Source organism: Electrona antarctica (genome assembly GCF_951216825.1).
Source record: "Electrona antarctica genome assembly, chromosome: 11".
Classification (NCBI taxonomy): domain Eukaryota; kingdom Metazoa; phylum Chordata; class Actinopteri; order Myctophiformes; family Myctophidae; genus Electrona; species Electrona antarctica.
Window position 1 is genome coordinate 53522651 of NC_136792.1, and position 21314 is coordinate 53543964.

At 45.5% G+C, this 21314-nt stretch overlaps 1 protein-coding gene across 1 annotated transcript in view; it reads right to left on the reverse strand.

Annotated features, from left to right (window-relative positions):
• Positions 1–21314, reverse strand: part of LOC306932211 (alpha-2-macroglobulin-like) — a gene marked incomplete at its 5' end in the record, with an annotated part of 86912 nt that overhangs the window by 13635 nt on the left and 51963 nt on the right. Inside the window, 15 exons of the mRNA XM_079513908.1 lie at positions 490–577; positions 679–834; positions 1711–1860; positions 2056–2201; positions 6723–6786; positions 9100–9327; positions 9655–9825; positions 9934–10043; positions 10390–10507; positions 10963–11095; positions 11365–11449; positions 11766–11931; positions 13744–13761; positions 16688–16826; positions 18482–18630. Of these exons, the coding sequence (XP_079370034.1) occupies positions 490–577; positions 679–834; positions 1711–1860; positions 2056–2201; positions 6723–6786; positions 9100–9327; positions 9655–9825; positions 9934–10043; positions 10390–10507; positions 10963–11095; positions 11365–11449; positions 11766–11931; positions 13744–13761; positions 16688–16826; positions 18482–18630 (1921 nt within the window). The remainder of the gene's footprint in view (positions 1–489; positions 578–678; positions 835–1710; positions 1861–2055; positions 2202–6722; positions 6787–9099; positions 9328–9654; positions 9826–9933; positions 10044–10389; positions 10508–10962; positions 11096–11364; positions 11450–11765; positions 11932–13743; positions 13762–16687; positions 16827–18481; positions 18631–21314) is intronic.

Here is a 21314-nt window from a genome sequence, read left to right on the forward strand (position 1 = left end):
TCCATTGAACCTGTGACAGCTACAATGGGTGTGGTCTGGAATCTGTATAGGCAACCTCTGGAAGCACTTCAAATCATCATAGATCATTATTATTATTATTATTATTATCATAAGATCATTATTATTAACACTATTAAACATTAACCTAAGATTATTATCATAAGTTATTAAATGACTAAGTTCTAAAAAATGCTTTATTTATTTCTGTTTCCTTTGTATTATGTTTCTTTTCTTTGTATACATTTTGTATTTTGTTTCTTTTCTTAAAGGCTAGGCAAAATAAGCTTCGGCTTCAGCCTAGACCTTTTCGGTGCTACCCCTTTGTAAAAAAACTTAAATGCAAATGATGAAACTTAACATGTAAATGTAAAGCACCGAAATAAACTATTCATTCAAACATTCACCCATCATTCAGACGGATAATAGCAAACACACTGAAATCAGGTGAATTCATGCTTCTTAGATAAATAATGTGTATCTGGATCTTACTTCTTTGATTGTAGTACTCTATTCCTCTGAACAGGATGCAGGCAGGTGTTTTTGTAAGCAAATTTGTTGCCATCTTCAGTCCTAGATTCTAGATTAAATCGACATAAAAACATGTCCTGGTAAAGTAGAAGAAAATAATGTAATAATGTATCAATGACAATTTTAGTTTAAATTGAGGCACATAAATACCTTAAACACAGTGTCGGCGTCCTTGTCGTCATCACGGTTTCCAGGGTGGCCTGGGTAGACAACATATCTTTTTGATCTCACAGGAAAACATCCTTGAAAATCTTCAAGTTGATGTGGAATATGGGATGATTTCGTGACGGGCAACAGGGCAAAAATCTGTTCAAAGACAAGAGTTTAGAGGCAAAATCATGACGGTATACATACAGTAGACCAGGGGCCAGCAACCTTTTTGACATGAAGTAGGAGGGCCTGGCTTGGAGCCTGATCAGCCCCTGGATTGGTCCTGTGGCAGCTCAGGCCTCGCTACCTGGACTATAAAGCTCAGTCTTTGCTTGGACTTCGGGGTGGGAACACTGCTGCGTGTGGCCTTCCCTCCAGCCGGTCTACTTATGTGTTTCGTTCTGCTTATACCTTTAAGTTCACTCCCTTCGGGAAGGAGTGTTTGTCCTGTGTGTTAGGTTTCAGTTGTAGTTCCATTTGTCTGTCTGTTAGGTTGGGTTGGTGTTTTCCGGCATCTTTCTTTTGTTAGACAGATGCCTGAACCTCATGTAATGTAAAGGCTCATACATAGTCTGGATTTTCGGTGGTTAGGTGACCACCGAACTACAACATGATGTCACGAGCCGCGGTGAAGAGCAAACCACCGCCAACGCTCCAGCCCTTCTCTCTGTTTTTACTCACCACCGCTCAACCTTATTTCAACTCCGGTGGTCAGCTCACCACCGGAGCGGTGGTGAGCTGACCACCGGACCACATGGTTGAGAGCGCGACCCTCAATCACCCATTGGAATGTAAATGCAAGCCTTTCAGCCTTTGTATACTACTCGTCTGGCAGGTATATCTCTTTGAAAACCTTTTTCGATTGTGCGCGGGGAGACGGCAATTAACACATCTTGCCTGTCCAAAATGTAATTCTTCCCTGAGCAAAATGTAATTCCTGGAAACGCCACTGCTCCTACGCACCTGTTCTTGAAGTAAGTGTGAAGAAGGACCTTTTTAACTACCATGTCTGCACTGAATGGAAGGTCTTACCTTGTCTGCATCCAGCTGCTTCCCTGGCTCCTTGATGCGAACACTCTGGTCGATGGCACTGACACCACACAGCGAGCCTGCCGTGGCTGACACCTGCAGTGTATTCTTCTCTCCGGGGATCGCCGTGGATGGAGAGAACTCCAGAACCACCTGACATGTAAACAAAACATCACCATGAATATAGACCTTGACACCTGCAATAAATCATGTTAGCCCCACTCACAAAAAACCCTTCTTCTGACACCTCATCTTCCACACAGTGACCAGACAATGTTACCGAGATCCCTTGAGATCACATGAACATTAATTGGCACAAAAGAGAGCAGAGGCCAGACCTGAACTGACCTTATTATGGAAGCATTTCTCTGTGGTGAAGTCTGCGCTGTGAGCAATGACTTTCTCACTGGGGAGGACGGTGTACACAAGCACCTGGAGCAATGGAGCCATTTGTGGGGTGACATCCAACTTGAAGGAGATCTCACCATCGGTGACTGGAAACACACAGCAGTGAGAAGAGAAGAGAAGAGAAGAGAAGAGAAGAGAAGAGAAGAGAAGAGAAGAGAAGAGAAGAACCTATTGCTTCTTGACCGATTACAAATGTAAACTAGAAAGTAAAAATGACTGCAGCTAGCTTATGTATAGAGAAAAACCTTTCCAAAGTGGAATGTCCTGCCACCTTTTTCGAGGTGCTCAATTAATCATTATTAGAGGTCTAGCAACCTGACGACATCAGGGCCACCCTGGGTGCTAAATCGTTCTGTGCAGCCTAATTCATTGACCTGAGTAAGGCATTTGATACTGTTGATCAGCGATGCACATGCAGATTAGACAGACCAACGGGCCGACATGCAGAAACAGCGGTCGGACGTATGGTCACCTAAGCTGGCTCCTTTCCAGGCGAAGGAGCAGTGGCTCTACTCCGAGTCTCTGCCGTGTGACTGAACTTCTCACATTATCTCTAAGGGAGATGCCAGCCACCCGTCGGAGAAAACTCATTTCGGCCGCTTGTATTCGCGACCTTATTCTTTCAGTCATGACCCACACTTCATGACCATAGGTGAGAGTAGGAACAAAGATTGCTTTGCCTTCTGCCTTTAGCTTTTTCTGCTGTATGTAAATCATATATGTAGTCAATCTAAGCACTGTAAGTATCATTATGTATGCTGACAACACTATTCTGTATTGCTGTGCCCCTCACTTGATGTGGCAGTGTCAAACTTGGCCCCCCGACTTTGTCTCTTTGCAGCATGAATTGCTAAATAGCAAACTAAAAATTCAGCCAATCACCATGCATGGGCCCGAAATTTAGCCAATCCAGCGCAGAATGTCCCAACTTTTCAATTGTATAAATAGATGGTGGCGTGAAACCTTACTTTTTGCTTAGGCCTACTGTACCGCTTGTCCATTTATCAGCTAGAATGTTTTATTTATTTTCCTTTAATCTAATTGTGTTTATTTATTGGTAAGTTAGAGATGCACTGCACCCCAAACGCCGAACACCGCTGACAGCCTCGCCAAAACAGGCCGTTTTAAACCATTTCCAGGCATTAATTTTACTTTATTTTTTTAATCATATTAGTTTTAACGGTCTACTTTAGTTTTACTACAAGATTGTAGCAATCGGCAACTTTGCTCACCAATTACACGCCTGCCATCACCTGATGCCTACCTGCGGCCACCGGCCTAGCAGCGTTTTCCTGCAGTGACAGGCTGACAGCTAGTTTGACAGCTGCCCAGCTTGACCAGCCATCCTAACCACCAGAGAGGAGAGACCACCTCCCGGCTTACCCGACGCCAACTCAACGCAGCAGGCCCAGTCTCTGGGCCTTGCGGGTAAGTTCCGAACCTCAACGTGGCCTTCTACTGTCTACTGTCATACCAATTCAGCGCTGCGGGCCACTGTATGTGGCCCCCGCCGGTGCGTCCCGCACTAAACCTCTGCCTGTCACCCAATACCTCACTTTAACCTGCATATTTTTATCATCAAAGTCACTTTTACTGGCCATAGTTCTTTTTGAGTGGTGTAACCACTCCTACAACTGGCTTTTTTGTGCAGAAAAAATGAGCATGGTTGCTATGTTCAAAATAATTTCTGACGTAATTAAATCACACCCAGGTGAACTGGATGACCGTAGCAAACATTTTTTCTGCACAAAAAAAGCCAGTTGTGAAATCACATCCGGGTGTGATTTCATTACGTCAGACATTACGTCAGACCACAGCTGATCATGCTATATAAAACCTTACACCACTCAGTTCACACGGGTGTGATTTTTTTGTTTACCCCCAGACAACATGACAACAGCACATACCTCATCATCCTCCGACTGTGACAGCTGCCTCCGCCTAATCCAGAAGGTGTCCCAGCTCGAGGACAGAATCTCCAATCTGTACCGGCCTCGGACACCTCCGAGATCTCAATTGGATCCGCTCCAGTGGCAGCAGGGCCTGCGGCTGTGTATAACGACTCTTCCGGCATGTTTGGATGCTCCTGGGCCCGTCCCAGACGTCCCCAGGCGCCCTGCTCCAACGGTCCCTGTGGCCGAACTGAACGACACCATTCCGGTCCGTCTGGACTGGGTCCGGGACGATGCTCCGCGCCCGCCCGTGGCCAGCTCCACCCCGGCGTGGAGAACAGCTGGCCGGGGTCGCGGTCGGGATATTATGCCCCGTCCTCGTCCACCAGCATTATCATTAAAAAATAGGTTCTCTCTCCTGGCCGATGTCCCCGAACCCCCTCCTCGCATCGACACACCCCTGGAGTCCGGTTCTGGTCCCTCCAGTCGTCGTAAGCTCTTGAGGACGGCTGTCGCCAGCCACTCGGGAGGTCTCAGCTCCCCCTGCCCAACTGACCCCCCCACGCTGGCCAGCAGCCTCCCAACAACAGCAACACTGTCTCCCTCGTCGCAGCGTCCCGTGTCCACTCCGCTTCCCCTGATCACCCCCACGGTGGCTATCATTGGTGATTCCCAGACAAAGTTTGTCCGTTTTCCGAACGCTGTTATGCACTCGCTCTCGGGCGCGACCACCGCCGACATCCTCATTAAGCTTCCCGAAATCCTGGCTTCTCTCCCATCCACCGTCACTAGCGTTATCCTATTTCTTTCCAGCAAAATTGATCTCATTAGATCCCAACTGGTCATCTCACAGTCTCCTCTGCCTCCCCCCCCCCCCTGGGCCCAGATGTAGCCTCTAGCTCCCCCAAACCCTCCTTTTGTTCATTTAAACACATATCCCTCTCAACCCTCCAGAACACAATAGTCCACATGAAGTCCACCTCCTGTCCCCTGGATCCCATTCCCACCAGGCTCCTGAAGGAGATCTTACCCACTGTCAGTCCCCATATTTTGTCTATTGTAAACAGCTTATCCTCTGGATCAGTTCCTGCCCTTTTTAAGATTGCGCTTGTCTCCCCCTTGCTCAAAAAGACAAACCTTGACCCCTCCTCCCTGAGCAATTACCGACCCATATCTAAACTACCCTTTCTCTCTAAGGTTCTGGAAAGGGTAGTGTTCACTCAGCTCGTGAACCATCTGAGTGGAAACTGCCTTTTTGAGAAATTCCAGTCTGGTTTCCGTGCTCTGCATAGCACGGAAACGGCTCTCCTGAAAGTGGTCAACGACCTTCTTATGGCCGCAGACTCGGGATATTGTTCCATCCTTGTCCTGCTTGACCTGACCGCGGCCTTTGACACCATTGATCATGCGGTCCTTATCAGCCGGCTGGAATACTGTGTGGGCATATCAGGTACCGCCCTGGAGTGGTTTAAATCGTACCTCACTGGCAGACACTTTTCCATTGGGATTGGTGAAGCAACCTCATCTCTAGCCCCCCTACACTGCGGTGTCCCCCAAGGCTCCATCCTAGGGCCCATCCTCTTTTCATTATACATGCTCCCCCTTGGCAACATCATCCGCAGCCATAACATTCAATTTCACTTCTATGCCGACGACACCCAATTGTATCTCCCCATCAATCCTAAAGACCCCTCCAGTATACAAAAACTCCACGCATGCCTCGCAGACATAAAGAACTGGATGTCAATCAATTTTCTACAACTAAACGACTCTAAATCCGAGGTTCTCATTTTTGGTCCACCCCAAGAAAGAGCCATGTTAGCGCAAAACCTGGCCTCTCTTACCCCAAATGTAAAACCCTCTGTGAGGAACCTTGGTGTTATCCTTGACCCCGACCTCAATTTTGAAGGCCATGTAAAAAAGGTCATTCAATTATCATTTTTTCACCTTAGAAATATTGTCAAAATCAAGCCCTTCCTATCCACCCCTGATTTAACGAAAGTAATCCACGCATTCATTTACTCACGTCTCGATTATTGCAACTCCCTGTACTCCTGTCTCTCCAATAAATCCATCCAACGCTTACAACTAGTTCAAAATGCTGCAGCCCGAGTCCTGACCGGTACACGAAAATACGACCACATCTCACCAATCCTGGCATCCCTGCACTGGCTCCCAATCGCTTTTAGAATAGATTTTAAAATCCTACTTTTAACTTTTAAAGCCATTTCTGATCTGGCCCCATCCTACATATCTGACCTACTTAAGTCCTATATCCCACAGCGCACCTTAAGGTCCTCAGAGAAGGCGCTCTTAGAGGTCATCTAAGCTAAAAACAAAAGGTGACCGGGCCTTTGCACTCAGAGCCCCAACTCTCTGGAATGCCCTCCCCCTCGAGATAAGGCTTGCAGAATCTGTCCCCCGCTTTAAATCCCTCCTAAAAACTCACTTTTATAAAGCTGCTTTTAACACCTAAACGTTTTTTAAACATGCCCTATTGTTCATATGTCCTACTGCATTTCTGTACATTGCCTGTTCTTTATTTTTATATTTTTTATTGTAAACTGTTGTTTTTGGTGTGCACTGCATTTGTTCTTATTTTATTTTTTGTAAAGCACTTTGTAACCTCGTTTTGAAAGGTGCTATATAAATAAAGGTTTATTATTATTATTATTATAATCAGTGCTGTTGTATTTGTTGCTGTTGATTACTCACCTGGAGAATCCAGCACTTGAACGCTTACAAGTCCTTCCTTTATAATAGCTGCTCTGGATAAAATCTATTGACACAGAAAGGAAGCAAGGAAAGGATAGAATGAGGAGAGGAGAATGGAAATAAGCTCTCTTATGTAAATGCACATGGTCATGTATACCGGTATGCATATTTTGTAAAAAGAAAAAAAATCACACCTGTGTGAAGTGAGGGGCGCTTTAATCATTGTACATCATTGTACATCATCATCATCAAGAATGGTGGTCCCTTATTGGCCAAGGGTTCCCACCGACATGCATATGCCGATTTGCTCAGACACATATGACGTAAATTCTTTGTTCATTGTCAATGTTAACCCACTTAAACCTGAGGACGATTCTACAAATGTCTTCTAAACAGTTTTCTGAAAAACCCTATGTTTCTATGTCAGTTGTTCTCAAACATGTTCATGCCAAGGACCCCCAATGTAATTGGCCACCGACCACCATCTGAAAATATGTAGTTCCAGGGTTCGTTAAAAACGTTCGCTCTGAAAGAATATATATTCATAGATTTGCGCCACATTTTCACGATTTTTCAAAAATAGCAGATCTACAAGCTATGAGCTATTTTTCAATAGCTAAAGTACAACATAATGCTTGAAACACCAAAAGGGGTTCCCGTCCAACATGGGTTATTGTTTGTTCGGACAACACAAACATTAGTTCTCAGTTCATTGTCAATGGCATTTTTGAGGGGCACTATAGCCCCTCCTATATACAGGTTTAATGTTTGTTTTAAAAACGCCATTGACAATAAAGAGAGTTTAATGTTGGTTTTGTCTCAATGTTTGTTTTACATGATCATCATGTTGTAAGATGATAAGAGCGCCCCTCACTTCACAGGGGTGTGATTTTTAATGTTTGTTCAGACAACACAAACATTAAAGCTATTCTCCATATGCAGACCGCGGCCATCTTACCATATAAGTTAATGGCAAGGTGCTACCTAGGTGCAACTTCCAATGGCAGCCCATTCATCCAAACAGAAAAGTCCTATCTGATTGGATTAAACAACATCAAACTCACCAACATTGCAGCTGTACGGAAAGCTTGAATTATTCTCTTTCTATCCTCAAAGTGTTTGTTTCATAAAAATCCACTGTAGACATGTTATGAGCTACTTTGTGTCCTTGCAGGTGATTCTTTTTAGTACTGGAGTACTGGAGTTTGGAAGTGCTCGTTAGATAGGCTATCACTCAACTGCCCTGTGTACCAGCTGTTTTGAATTAGCACATAATGCAAGAGGCAGCAGGACGTTGCTTTACTGAAAACGAGTGCTTCCAAACTCTGATGGAAACATGGCCGCGGTCTGCAAATGGTCAATAGCTGAGTCAGTAGACATGTTTCATAACATCAGCACAGTGCAAATATAAATTACATTTTACAGTGTTTTTTTGACTGTCTGGTGCACATTCTACAGATAGAGACATGGTTATCAGAAAGTTACAAAGGTATTGGATTAACAGACTTAATTTGAATATTCCAGCAGATTTACAAGTGAAACCAGTAATAAACAACAGCATGTATATGTATTGTGAAAGTGGACACAATGAGGTCACCAGATCAGATCCCAATAGGTAGGCGTAGGTTAGGTTGACACTGTGTGTGTGCACGCACGCATGCGTGCGCGTGTGCGTGCGTGGAATACTGGACAACTCACCCCGGTGAGTTGTCTTCACTTTCTGACATGTCGGGGTGAGTTGTCTGTACTTTCCGCTGGGGCGAGTTGGGCGAGAAAGTACGGACAGCTCACCCCGAAAGTCCAGACAACTCACCCCGGTGAGTTGTCTTCACTTTCTGACATTGCGGGGTGAGTTGTCTGTACTTTCCGTGGCACCCATTACAGTAGGCCTAATTCAATTTCGGATCTAACTATCGGTTCCTACAGACGTGCGCAGTCACGGCTAATTATTTATTTATTTAACAGTAAAATCCGGTGAAACACTTGTAAGTAAGGAGTAGAGCGTCTCTCTCTCTCTCACTCTCTATGCAGCATTGAGGGGGGGGGGGGGGGGGGGTGGGTCGTTTGTGGATAATGTTTGCGCTTCAAAGGCAGAGTCTCACGGCTGTACAACGTTGCTAATTAGACTGCACTCCCAACGCACGCATGATCAATCAATCACAGTTATAATAGGCCTACTTATACTGACTGGATTACATCTGAATAGCAAAGCAATATTGTCAGGACAACTCACCCCTGAAAGTGAAGACATCTCACCCCTGGTGAGTTGTCTTCACGTTCGGGGTGAGTTGTCCTGACCAAAAGAGGCAAAAGGGGTGAGTTGTCTTGTTACCCGTGCGTGCATGTGTGCGTGTGTGCGTGCGTGCGTGCGTCTCACCAGGTACATCAAGTCCACGGGGCCTGCAGTCTCTCCAACTACAGTGTAGTGGACGGTGATGAGGTTTTCTCCATTGCAGACCAGTGGGTTCTCTGTCTTCTTCACCTCCAGTGAGCTCACGGTCTTGGTGTCAACTGTGGCTTCCTGGACCAGGGACAGTTTATGTTCCGCATCTAGATAGTGCGGTGTTCTGTATCCATGGTGTTCTATCACTGGCAGCACGCTAGCCTTTATCACAGCAAAAGGTAAATGAAAAATATGTGATTTATTATAACCAATGTTTGTACTTGCCCTCTTCTCGGGGAATGACGCAAATTGGGAATGCATGCTCCATGCATGCTCCATGCATGCACCCCTCTCTCTCTCTCTCGCTCTGTCTCTCATTAGCAGGCAGCAGTCTCTCTCCCTCTGTTTCTGGCACAACAGCGCCACTTTTGGTACTCATTGGTACTCGTGCTCATAGTGACATATAGTTAGTTAGTTAGGTGAACACGGACATTGCTGTTCGTTGGAGTGGTTGCACCACTCAAAAAACAAAGAAAACTCAAGACTTACTATGAGAAAGATCTCTCCTCCAGATGTGGACGACGTGTTGAATGAGAAACTGGCCACGCCGTGACTGTCAGTGGTGACGTTCACTGTGCTACGTGCTGACCATCTTTTACCTTCAAACATGTACAGCATCGTGTCAGGAATGGCTGTGTTATTCAAGTAAACGGCTTTGACCTGTCGGAAATACAAAGTAACATTATACGGAATGCATTATAGTCAGATGCGTAGAACTGTATTAGTCTGAAGCAGTTAATATTGTGAAAACATTATATTTGGACTTACTTTTCCTTCAATCACTGATTGGGCCTCATACACCTTGGGTGTTTCAATAAAGGAAAGTTTTCCAATAACATATGAGACAGAGATTCCTTTCCCTTGTTTCTGTGTAGTACCTGTGGAGAAAAACCGTCACTGTCATTTAACCCATTTTGGGCGGGAACCCCTTTTGGTGTTAGCATTATGTTATGCTTAAGCTATTGAAAAATAGCAGATCTACAAGCTCATAGCGCGGCACCGAGTGGCGCGCTACGAGCTTCTAGGTCTGCTATTTTTGAAGAATCGTGAAAAGTGTTTGAAACGTGAAAAACATAGCTTTTTCAAGAAAACTCAGGATTTAGAAGACATTTGCAGAATCGTTCCCAGGTCAAAATGGTTAATTCAGTGTTAGAAAAATTTCATTACACTGAATGATGAGCCACTGAATCTTATAGTTATTTCTGGAAACGTATCAAGACTTGCCTGTTCCATCCTCCTCTACTTTAGCATTAAGATGCAGTTTATCAGTAAGAGCCTTTTGGTCAATCCTGGTAAAGGTTGACATCTTGAAAGTAAAGGTGGCGCAGCCTGTCTTGTCCGTCTGTTCAACATACAGACAGACAGAGAGAGAGAGGGGGGGAGAGAGGTAGAGAGAGAGAGAGAGAGAGAGAGAGAATAGCATAGTTATTAATTATTATGTCTGTGACTGTGTCCATTTCATGCCCAAATATGGAGTCTATGCAGATGCGCGTGCACGCAAAATTTTCGTGTTTTTCTGTGTTTTTATCATGTTTTTCATCCAAATGTAACTAAATCAATTGCCAATGAAGGGCCCCAGGAGCCCTTTTCAGGGCGTCAAACCTAGTACTGCGCGGTCCAATTTCCCTGAAGGGCCCCTGAGAGCCAAGGGCCCCTGGGCCACGGCCCCACTGGCCCAATGGCTAATTTGTCCCTACATGTGACCTCGCCCTCAGGCGTCTTACTGGTATGGTATATGCACGCATCAATGTGTATCATGTTTTACGGCACAGGAGGTGAAATAGTTGGTGCATTAACCTGTTTACTCTCTTTATGACAGGGTGCAACAACGTCTGGATGTTCTGGGGTAACTGTAAAGCGGATGGGTATATACAGTGGTCGGCACAGCTCCACTTCTGCCTTGCCAGGCACAGGCTGTCCATAGGTATACCTGATAACATAAGGAGCATAGAGCCATACATGTGAAAAAGTCTTTGTCCTCCATTCATTTGATCCTTTTTACCCATACAATAAAATATAATCTACAAGACATTTACCGGTACTCAAAATGTCCCCCTTTAATATCTCTTCTCTAAAATACGTATATCTTTGGCCAAATTGGCCATTTCTCAATGTTTGCTGACGTAAAACTCTCAAGACTACATGCTGTATACTATATAAACATGATTAAGAGAAGTTGATGCGTCATTCTATACTTACGTTGCACACACTTCAGCTGTGAATTCCTCTTGTTTGATGCCTATCAAGTCAGGTGCTTCTACTTTGACATCAAATTTTGGCAAAACTGGGAACAATTTACAGTTGTCATTTATGAAAGAAGGACTGATTTATGATAAATAAAAAATAACCACAGTAAAAGTTTACTGTGGTTATTTTTTATTTAGAAATACGTTTGTTTTAAGTCTCAAATGACACGATCAGTACAGTTTGTGCGCACAGACAGACAGACAGACAGACAGACAGACAGACAGACAGACAGACAGACAGACAGACAGACAGACAGACAGACAGAGAAACACTTGTAATATTGTTGTAGCATACTACATGCATACAGTTTGGCCACTCTGAAAAAAGAAATCTCCCAAATAAGGATTACTTACCATATTTCTCCACCTTGAAGTTATGATATATTTCCCTGTCATCATCATGAACAATAACCTTGTAGGTTCCTTCACGGGCCTCGGGGTTCAGTGAGTAAGAAAGCTGCAGAATCTTTCCATTGGATGTTTGGTTAAACCACTGTCCAATCCGGTTGTGATTAGCATCCTGTTGAAACATACATTTTAAGGATTTGAGGAGAGGAGAGGAGAGGAGAGGAGAGGAGGGTGTTCAGAACCCCAAGATCATGATACATTGTGAACTTATGAGTTTGACTTTGGAGATCGAATATATATTCGCTGGTGCGCAACACCTCTGAATGTCAGATAATTGCTCGTTTAGATTGATTCCACCTGCTGCGCAGCAGAGCGCTAATCATTGCACATAGCCATAGCCAGTCGCTGTGCTGCCTATCTTGTATAGCCTATATACTAATCTATTCTAACACTACACCATTTAATAGTAACAATAATGTAGAAGTTCATCCGTTTTTTTTTCTTGTAGATTGGTAATCACCATAATTTATATCTGTTCTCCAAAAATAGCTCCTCTACAAGCTCATGCATGCGGGCTGCAGATCGGCTATTTTTAGAGAAGAGATTATGTGCAAATATAAAATAGCTGTGATACTTACATGTAAGTGGTTATGGTGAAATAAACCATTAACACTAGTTAGTTTGGAGGGGGCGAGGGGACTATGACGTTTCAGCAAATTAGGCGGCATTTGCTATACACGGAGACGAGAAAGTCGCATCTCCAAACTTTCCCACTCTGGAAGGTGGTTTCAAAATTAGCCATTTAAGTCCCCCAAAACGCCGTCTCCGAGTGGCAAAAAGGGCAGATCGGCTAAATACTTGCCCAGGTAACTCAAAATACGTCCTCGTCTGCAATTCAATTCAATTCAATTCAAAGGAGCTTCATTGGCAGTTCACATTGCAGATTTCCTGGACCATGCAGCTGATTACGGTAAGTATAGGCCTATTGTTTTTGTGTGTGTTCTAGTGCCGTTGTATTTAGAAAGAATTGCTGGTTCATGTGGTTGTGTCTTTTTTTAATCACAATTGTTGTCTTGGCTAGATTTACTGTCAGGGGCCTGCAGGTCTGTGAGAATTTGTGCAGGATGTCAAGGTGCTGCTGAAATCCTTCTTTAGTAGGAGACAGTTACACCAGGTCATCTGCAAACAGTATGCATTTGACTTCTGTGTCTGCTAGCGGGATGCCTGGTGTTGTTGACTCAACTGTTCTATTGTTTTTGCCAATTCATTGATGTATTGCTATGTTAAATAGGGTTGGACACTCAGGCTAACCTGACTCCGCCAGATGGGGCAGCAGAGAGTACACTGGGTTCCCCCCTCCTGCTCCCATCTGGGAACTCTCAGGCAGACTTGATGCCCGGCCACAAAACGGCCTGGCCAATCAGCAGCAGCTATCCAGCCTCTAGCTGCTGCTGATTGGCCAGGCCGTTTTGTAGCCTGGGTAAACCCACTCCCCCTGCTGGACAACATTTCATGGCAGAATGCAAATCTGGTGAGGGGTTTACCCAGGCTAGCGTTCCTGTGGGTCTGGAACTCCACCCCCCCCCCCCCCCCCCCCCCCCTTATCCTAACAGCGCATGTGTTGTTTGTGTACATTGATTTTATGATGTGAGTTTCCCCCGATGCCACTTTCCATGCCTCAAGTCAACATAGCAGGAGAACATTTTGAGAGTGAAAATGTGGTCTGTTTGGTAGGAAGACAAACTGTGATTTGCTCAGGACATTATTTTCTGTGAGGAAATGTAAGATTCTCTGAATTCTCTGAATTATTTCCTGTGAGGAAATTTAAGATTGTCTGAATACACTGTAGAAAAAACGATATTCCCCAGGTGACTTTAACATGCTGTAACATTCACTATTCATTCACTGTGTGGATCTGAACATCAAAAACAAGTTAAGATATTGTTGTAGATATGGTTACTGTACGCAATACAGTGAGTCTTACCTCAATTTCAAGATTGTACTGCAAGAAGAAAAAACAAACAAAAAGGATATCTGTTAAACAGGAAAGCATTCTCTGATTCAGTCTCACAATACCAACCAAAGCACTCCAAGGACATGAAGGAGTCCACATTCACAGTCTGACTGATAATTAAGTTTCATAGTAACTTTTCTTTGGTTGTTGTAGACTATTTTTAAACTAAAAGTACCTTTTTGTCATCTACAAAAGCCTAAAACATTGATGTTCTGCACCTTCAACAGAGAGGCTCCACATTGAGCTGTTTGTCCAGCCTGGTTAACCCATTTTGGGTGGGAACCCCTTTTGGTGTTTTAAACATTATGTTATAATTTAGCTATTGAAAAATAGCAGATCTACAAGCTCGTAGCGCGCCACCGAGTGGCGCGCTGCGAGCTTGTAGATCTGCTATTTAAAACCTTTGCTTCTGTAGAACGCCACAACGGTAAGGCCTTCCGGTCTGATTTACGGATATGTTATAGAGCTCCACGAGACGCACGCGTGGAACTGTAGTACGTCCTCGGGCGACCTTTCTAGTCGACATGGCGCGCGCGAACGTTCCACTACACCGAGTGGCGCGCTACGAGCTTGTAGATCTGCTATTTAAAACCTTTGCTTCTGTAGAACGCCACAACGGTAAGGCCTTCCGGTCTGATTTACGGATATGTTATAGAGCTCCACGAGACGCACGCGTGGAACTGTAGTACGTCCTCGGGCGACCTTTCTAGTCGACATGGCGCGCGCGAACGTTCCACTACACCGAGTGGCGCGCTACGAGCTTGTAGATCTGCTATTTAAAACCTTTGCTTCTGTAGAACGCCACAACGGTAAGGCCTTCCGGTCTGATTTACGGATATGTTATAGAGCTCCACGAGACGCACGCGTGGAACTGTAGTATGTCCTCGGGCTACCTTTCTAGTCGACATGGCGTGCGCGAATGTTCCACTACACCGAGTGGCGCGCTACGAGCTTGTAGATCTGCTATTTAAAACCTTTGCTTCTGTAGAACGCCACAACGGTAAGGCCTTCCGGTCTGATTTACGGATATGTTATAGAGCTCCACGAGACGCACGCGTGGAACTGTAGTACGTCCTCGGGCGACCTTTCTAGTCGACATGGCGCGCGCGAACGTTCCACTACACCGAGTGGCGCGCTACGAGCTTGTAGATCTGCTATTTAAACCTTTGCTTCTGTAGAACGCCACAACGGTAAGGCCTTCCGGTCTGATTTACGGATATGTTATAGAGCTCCACGAGACGCACGCGTGGAACTGTAGTACGTCCTCGGGCGACCTTTCTAGTCGACATGGCGTGCGCGAACGTTCCACTACACCGAGTGGCGCGCTACGAGCTTGTAGATCTGCTATTTAAAACCTTTGCTTCTGTAGAACGCCACAACGGTAAGGCCTTCCGGTCTGATTTACGGATATGTTATAGAGCTCCACGAGACGCACGCGTGGAACTGTAGTACGTCCTCGGGCGACCTTTCTAGTCGACATGGCGCGCGCGAACGTTCCACTACACCGAGTGGCGCGCTACGAGCTTGTAGATCTGCTATTTAAAACCTTTGCTTCTGTAGAACGCCACAACGGTAAGGCCTTCCGGTCTGATTTACGGATATGTTATAGAGCTCCACGAGACGCACGCGTGGAACTGTAGTACGTCCTCGGGCGACCTTTCTAGTCGACATGGCGCGCGCGAACGTTCCACTACACCGAGTGGCGCGCTACGAGCTTGTAGATCTGCTATTTAAAACCTTTGCTTCTGTAGAACGCCACAACGGTAAGGCCTTCCGGTCTGATTTACGGATATGTTATAGAGCTCCACGAGACGCACGCGTGGAACTGTAGTATGTCCTCGGGCTACCTTTCTAGTCGACATGGCGTGCGCGAATGTTCCACTACACCGAGTGGCGCGCTACGAGCTTGTAGATCTGCTATTTAAAACCTTTGCTTCTGTAGAACGCCACAACGGTAAGGCCTTCCGGTCTGATTTACGGATATGTTATAGAGCTCCACGAGACGCACGCGTGGAACTGTAGTACGTCCTCGGGCGACCTTTCTAGTCGACATGGCGCGCGCGAACGTTCCACTACACCGAGTGGCGCGCTACGAGCTTGTAGATCTGCTATTTAAACCTTTGCTTCTGTAGAACGCCACAACGGTAAGGCCTTCCGGTCTGATTTACGGATATGTTATAGAGCTCCACGAGACGCACGCGTGGAACTGTAGTACGTCCTCGGGCGACCTTTCTAGTCGACATGGCGTGCGCGAACGTTCCACTACACCGAGTGGCGCGCTACGAGCTTGTAGATCTGCTATTTAAAACCTTTGCTTCTGTAGAACGCCACAACGGTAAGGCCTTCCGGTCTGATTTACGGATATGTTATAGAGCTCCACGAGACGCACTCGTGGAACTGTAGTACGTCCTCGGGCGACCTTTCTAGTCGACATGGCGCGCGCGCACGTTCCACTACACCGAGTGGCGCGCTACGAGCTTGTAGATCTGCTATTTAAAACCTTTGCTTCTGTAGAACGCCACAACGGTAAGGCCTTCCGGTCTGATTTACGGATATGTTATAGAGCTCCACGAGACGCACGCGTGGAACTGTAGTACGTCCTCGGGCGACCTTTCTAGTCGACATGGCGCGCGCGAACGTTCCACTACACCGAGTGGCGCGCTACGAGCTTGTAGATCTGCTATTTAAAACCTTTGCTTCTGTAGAACGCCACAACGGTAAGGCCTTCCGGTCTGATTTTCATATGTTATAGAGCCCAGCAACACCGGCCGACACCTCCAAGGCTTCCTGGGTGATGGCGAGGAGGAGGAGGAGGGCTGCCACACGTCACCTCACAGTCCAACTGTCTGTATGTACGCCTCTGCTGTGCCTGAGGGAGGCACGCGCGCACACACACGCACGCGCACACACTCACCTGCCCAGGCCATTGATGCCAGACGACCCTCGGGCCAGGCACTGCAGCCTCAGCCTCTCCACGGGATCTGAACTCAAACACAGACGTCTCTTGGCGTCCAGCGCCATCTCTCGGTCGTGCCTCGACGTCCTGGCCATGGCTGAACACACAGAGCACATTAATATAATGTGTAACATTATAGTGGATGCAGTTAGCTTAATGCTAATTCCGATTAGCATAGTTAGCTTCTTATCCATGCTACTGGTGACTGGTTTAGCACAATACAAACTCGGACTCATTACATAACATGCAAATCACACCACCACTCAATATAAAAATAAAACGTTGTCTTATAAAGCAGCATATATGTTGGAGAGGATTTTAAAGGACTGTAATATATGGACTAGTTCTGTGTTAGTTGTAAGTCATTCGCCCCCGGGGCGTCGGTCAGAACACACTGGACAGGAGAGTGAAGGGGGTTTATGGTAGTTTACTGTATAGTTGTAGGCACAGGCATACAGGCATGGCAATGTGGTGGTATACAGCACTGAGTGCGTGTCAATGTGGTTTCTGCAATAAATACAGACACAAACAATAATAATAAGTATGAGTACAGAATTACCACACACTATAACAGGATACTGGAGCACATTAATATCATCATAACATTAGTACACACTGCACCTTTCTATGTAAGCTGCCCAATAAGATCAACCATGTATCAATGACTCCATTAATAAGTCTCTGCGGCCCAAATCTGCACTAAATTGGCTTAATTGAACATCAAAGGGCCGACCGCAGCTGCGGGACGTTGCACAATGGCGGCGCCCGTGATATACACATGACCAAACAATTCACAGACCTAACATGCTGAACACGGAGCTTAACATATACATACACGTCGGTTCTTCCTAAATGCACTCTCCTACATGTTACGGAAACATAGGGAAATATAATGAAGTGACGTGCCGAAAGCACGCAATGTAGGACATTGAATGAAGGAACCAAGTAATCAATCACTGTCACTCAAACCAGCGACGGACTAAACACACAGAAACAGCGGTGACTAAACAGCATACAGAGATGACAATCAGCAGGCATCACTGAACTAAATAATACACTTACAGTAGTCAAAGACGCACACTGGCACTGCAGTGCTGCACAATGAAGAAAGAATTAGGAGACGAGTGAACTTGTGAGACTTGCATTCACCGCTCCGCTCTGACTGGAATAATGACACACAATGCATTGCGCACTTAAGGTGGCAGTTACATGTTGCGCTGAACAGTTCTTAAGGTGGTAATCTTTGGAACCTTTCTAACAATATACTTTGTTTACATTCAGACCCATGGCATTGTACAACTACTGGCCAAAGTTGAAGTTCATATAGTTGTAAAACATTCACCATAAAAGCCAAAATCGCGACAGAGTCAGCTATTCATTCATTACTAACTATTTCACAGACCTTGATGTGACTGTTAGCTGTGATAAAGTAAACAAAGTGATGATGAATGACACGACACGAAACACACACACGTAGGATGTAGCTCTTCTCACAACATTGACGACACAGGTCGGTTCTTTATAAACGGGCATTTATTGGGCATTCTTCTCATCCCTCTGCTGTTCCATGCCGTGAGAACTATGTTCACACAAAATAATAAACACATAAACAATCAACAAATTACGTCGCGATACATAATATTGATCAAACAAAGAAATACAAAACATGTAGAAATGCGCGATGCGCAGGTGAACGTGTCCGTCAAAACACCACAATACAACACAACAAAGATAACTCTCAAATAATAATACCTCGTTGGCCGCTTGTTGTGTAAAGAGGTTCTTGATGCTTCTTGAGTTTCATACAGTCCTTTGAATGTCCTTTTGACCGTGTTTAATAACTTTAAACAGTTCAAACACACTACTCTGCTGCGAGTGTGCTTCCTTGTGCAGACCAGAGTCTGAATGAGTGAGAGAAATGTTTGTACCACCTGTGTGCAATGCCAGGCAATCATGCATCATTCAGTCAATCAATCATGGTCCAGTGTTGCTACTGACAGACAGGGAACTTGGTTCTGCCTCAGAAAGTTATCATCACATCATGTTTACATTTTTAACCTCATATGAAATCAATTATGAACCACATATTTATTATTGTATCATGACATTATTATGAATTATGCTTTATGAACTTATGACCATGAATTGTTGTATTTTAGCTATTTTAGTCTTTTTAAAGTAAGCATTTTAATAGCAGCACTTACATAGGAAGTCAGAGAAACGAATCAAAGAAAAGACCGTCATCTGCCAGTGGAATTCAGAACAGCGCCACAGCCCATCCACATGTATGAAGGCATATGCCTCTCCCCTCCTCTCCTCTCCTCTCTTTTTGAATGAACAGACAAAACACAAAACACAACATGTTCATTAATGTTATTCTTCACAAACTAGACATTTTATTCATATTTAGAAAATGCAGAATCCAATGGCGTCGGTCTGGGCTCTCCACGCCGTTTGCAAAGGTCAATGGTCAGCAAAAAGACTGCCTCCTCTCTCCCCTCTCTCCACAGAAGTGAAAACAGACAAAACACACCTTTAAAATATGTTCCCTAACCCTATTCTTCGCAAACGAGACATTTTATTCATATTTAGAGCGTCCCAAATTCAATGGGGCCGGTCTCGACTTTCCAGGACATTTGCAAAGGTCAATGGTCAGCAAAAAGACTGCAACGGTGACCCTTTGGGCCAAATTCTTAAAAAAACGGGGTGATATATATTTTAAAAAATATGTAAGAACCTCCAATATCCATATTCAGGTCATGTCGAATCCAATGGAACCGGTCTCGAATTTCCACGACGTTTGCAAAGGTCAAAGGTCAGCCGAAAGACTGCCACGGTGACCTTTGGGCCAAATGCCTTAACAATTAAGTGATAGATATTTTTTAAAATATGTAACACCCCCGAATATCCATATTCAGGCCATGGCGAATAAAATGGCGTTGGTCTCGATTTTGTGGGACTCTTACAAGCGTCCGATAAAGGGAACTACACTGCAATGCTAGGCCTCGGGTCAGATTTGAGGTTCCCAAGGTCGCAGAAAAAAACTCAGACCATCACGAAGATCGGCTCGTCGCCGCGATCGCAGAGGTGTTCGGCCCATCCCGAACAGACTTACGATCGTCGTCGTAGGCGCGCGTGAACGTCAAACTTTGCTTCACTGGAACGCCACGACGGTGAGGCCTTCCGGGATGATTTTCGGATATGTTATAGAGCTCCCAGAGACGCACGCATGGATCTATAGAACGTCCTCGGGCGACCTTTCTAAGAGGCACGGTCTCGTTTCACTTTTTCAGCCAGGACGCTGTTAGAGTCTATGGGTCTATGACGTGTCTGCATGCACAGAGCCAAAGTGAAGGACGTTTTGTACGACTGTCGGAGGCGTACGTCCGAGACACCTAACCGTTCGTCTCGGCTGGCTCTCCGACATATCCGAACGTCGGACCGTGATGTTTTATCGTTGGCGCGGTGTAGCGCGTCAAAGTCGGCAATTTGTAGGCGTTCGTTCAAGGCTACCGCCGCGGCCGTATGTCCGATTGGCCCGAAACCTATACGGCTGCGATCGGGGCCGCGACCCGGCCGCGGTGATGGTCTCGGATTTGTTCTGCGACTTTCGCGTCAAAGTCGCAAATTTCGAGGCTTTCGTGCAGGGCTACTGTCGCGACCGTATGTCCGTTTGGCCCAAACCCTATACGGCTGCGATCGGGGCCGCGACCCGGTTGCGGTGATGGTCTCGGATTTGTTCTGTCGAATTTCGCGACTTTTCTCGCTAACTTACTTTGTGGGAGCAGTTTATGCTAATGAAGGGCGTGGTTCCGGCTACTTTGTGGGTGTGGGTTATGCAAATTTGATGGGCATGGTTCCGGCTAATTTGTGGGATTATTTTATGCAAATGAAGGTGCGTGGTATGCAAATGAAGGTGCGTGGTATGCAAATGAAGGGGAGTGGTATGCAAATGAAGGGAGTGGTATGCAAATGAAGGGGAGTGGTATGTAAATGAAGGTGCGTGGTATGCAAATGAAGGGGCATGGTTCCGGCTACTTTGTGGGATTATCTTATGCAAATGAAGGTGCGTGGTATGCAAATGAAGGGGCATGGTTCCGGCTACTTTGTGGGATTATCTTATGCAAATGAAGGTGCGTGGTATGCAAATGAAGGTGCGTGGTATGCAAATGAAGGGGAGTGGTATGCAAATGAAGGGGAGTGGTATGCAAATGAAGGGGAGTGGTATGTAAATGAAGGTGCGTGGTATGCAAATGAAGGGGCATGGTTCCGGCTACTTTGTGGGATTATCTTATGCAAATGAAGGTGCGTGGTATGCAAATGAAGGTGCTTGGTATGCAAATGAAGGGGAGTGGTATGCAAATGAAGGGGAGTGGTATGCAAGTGGTATGCAAATGAAGGGGAGTGGTATGTAAATGAAGGTGCGTGGTATGCAAATGAAGGTGCGTGGTATGCAAATGAAGGGGCATGGTTCCGGCTACTTTGTGGGATTATCTTATGCAAATGAAGGGGTATGGTATGCAAATTAAGGGGCGTGGTATGCAAATGAAGGGGCATGGTTCCGGCTACTTTGTGGGATTAGTTT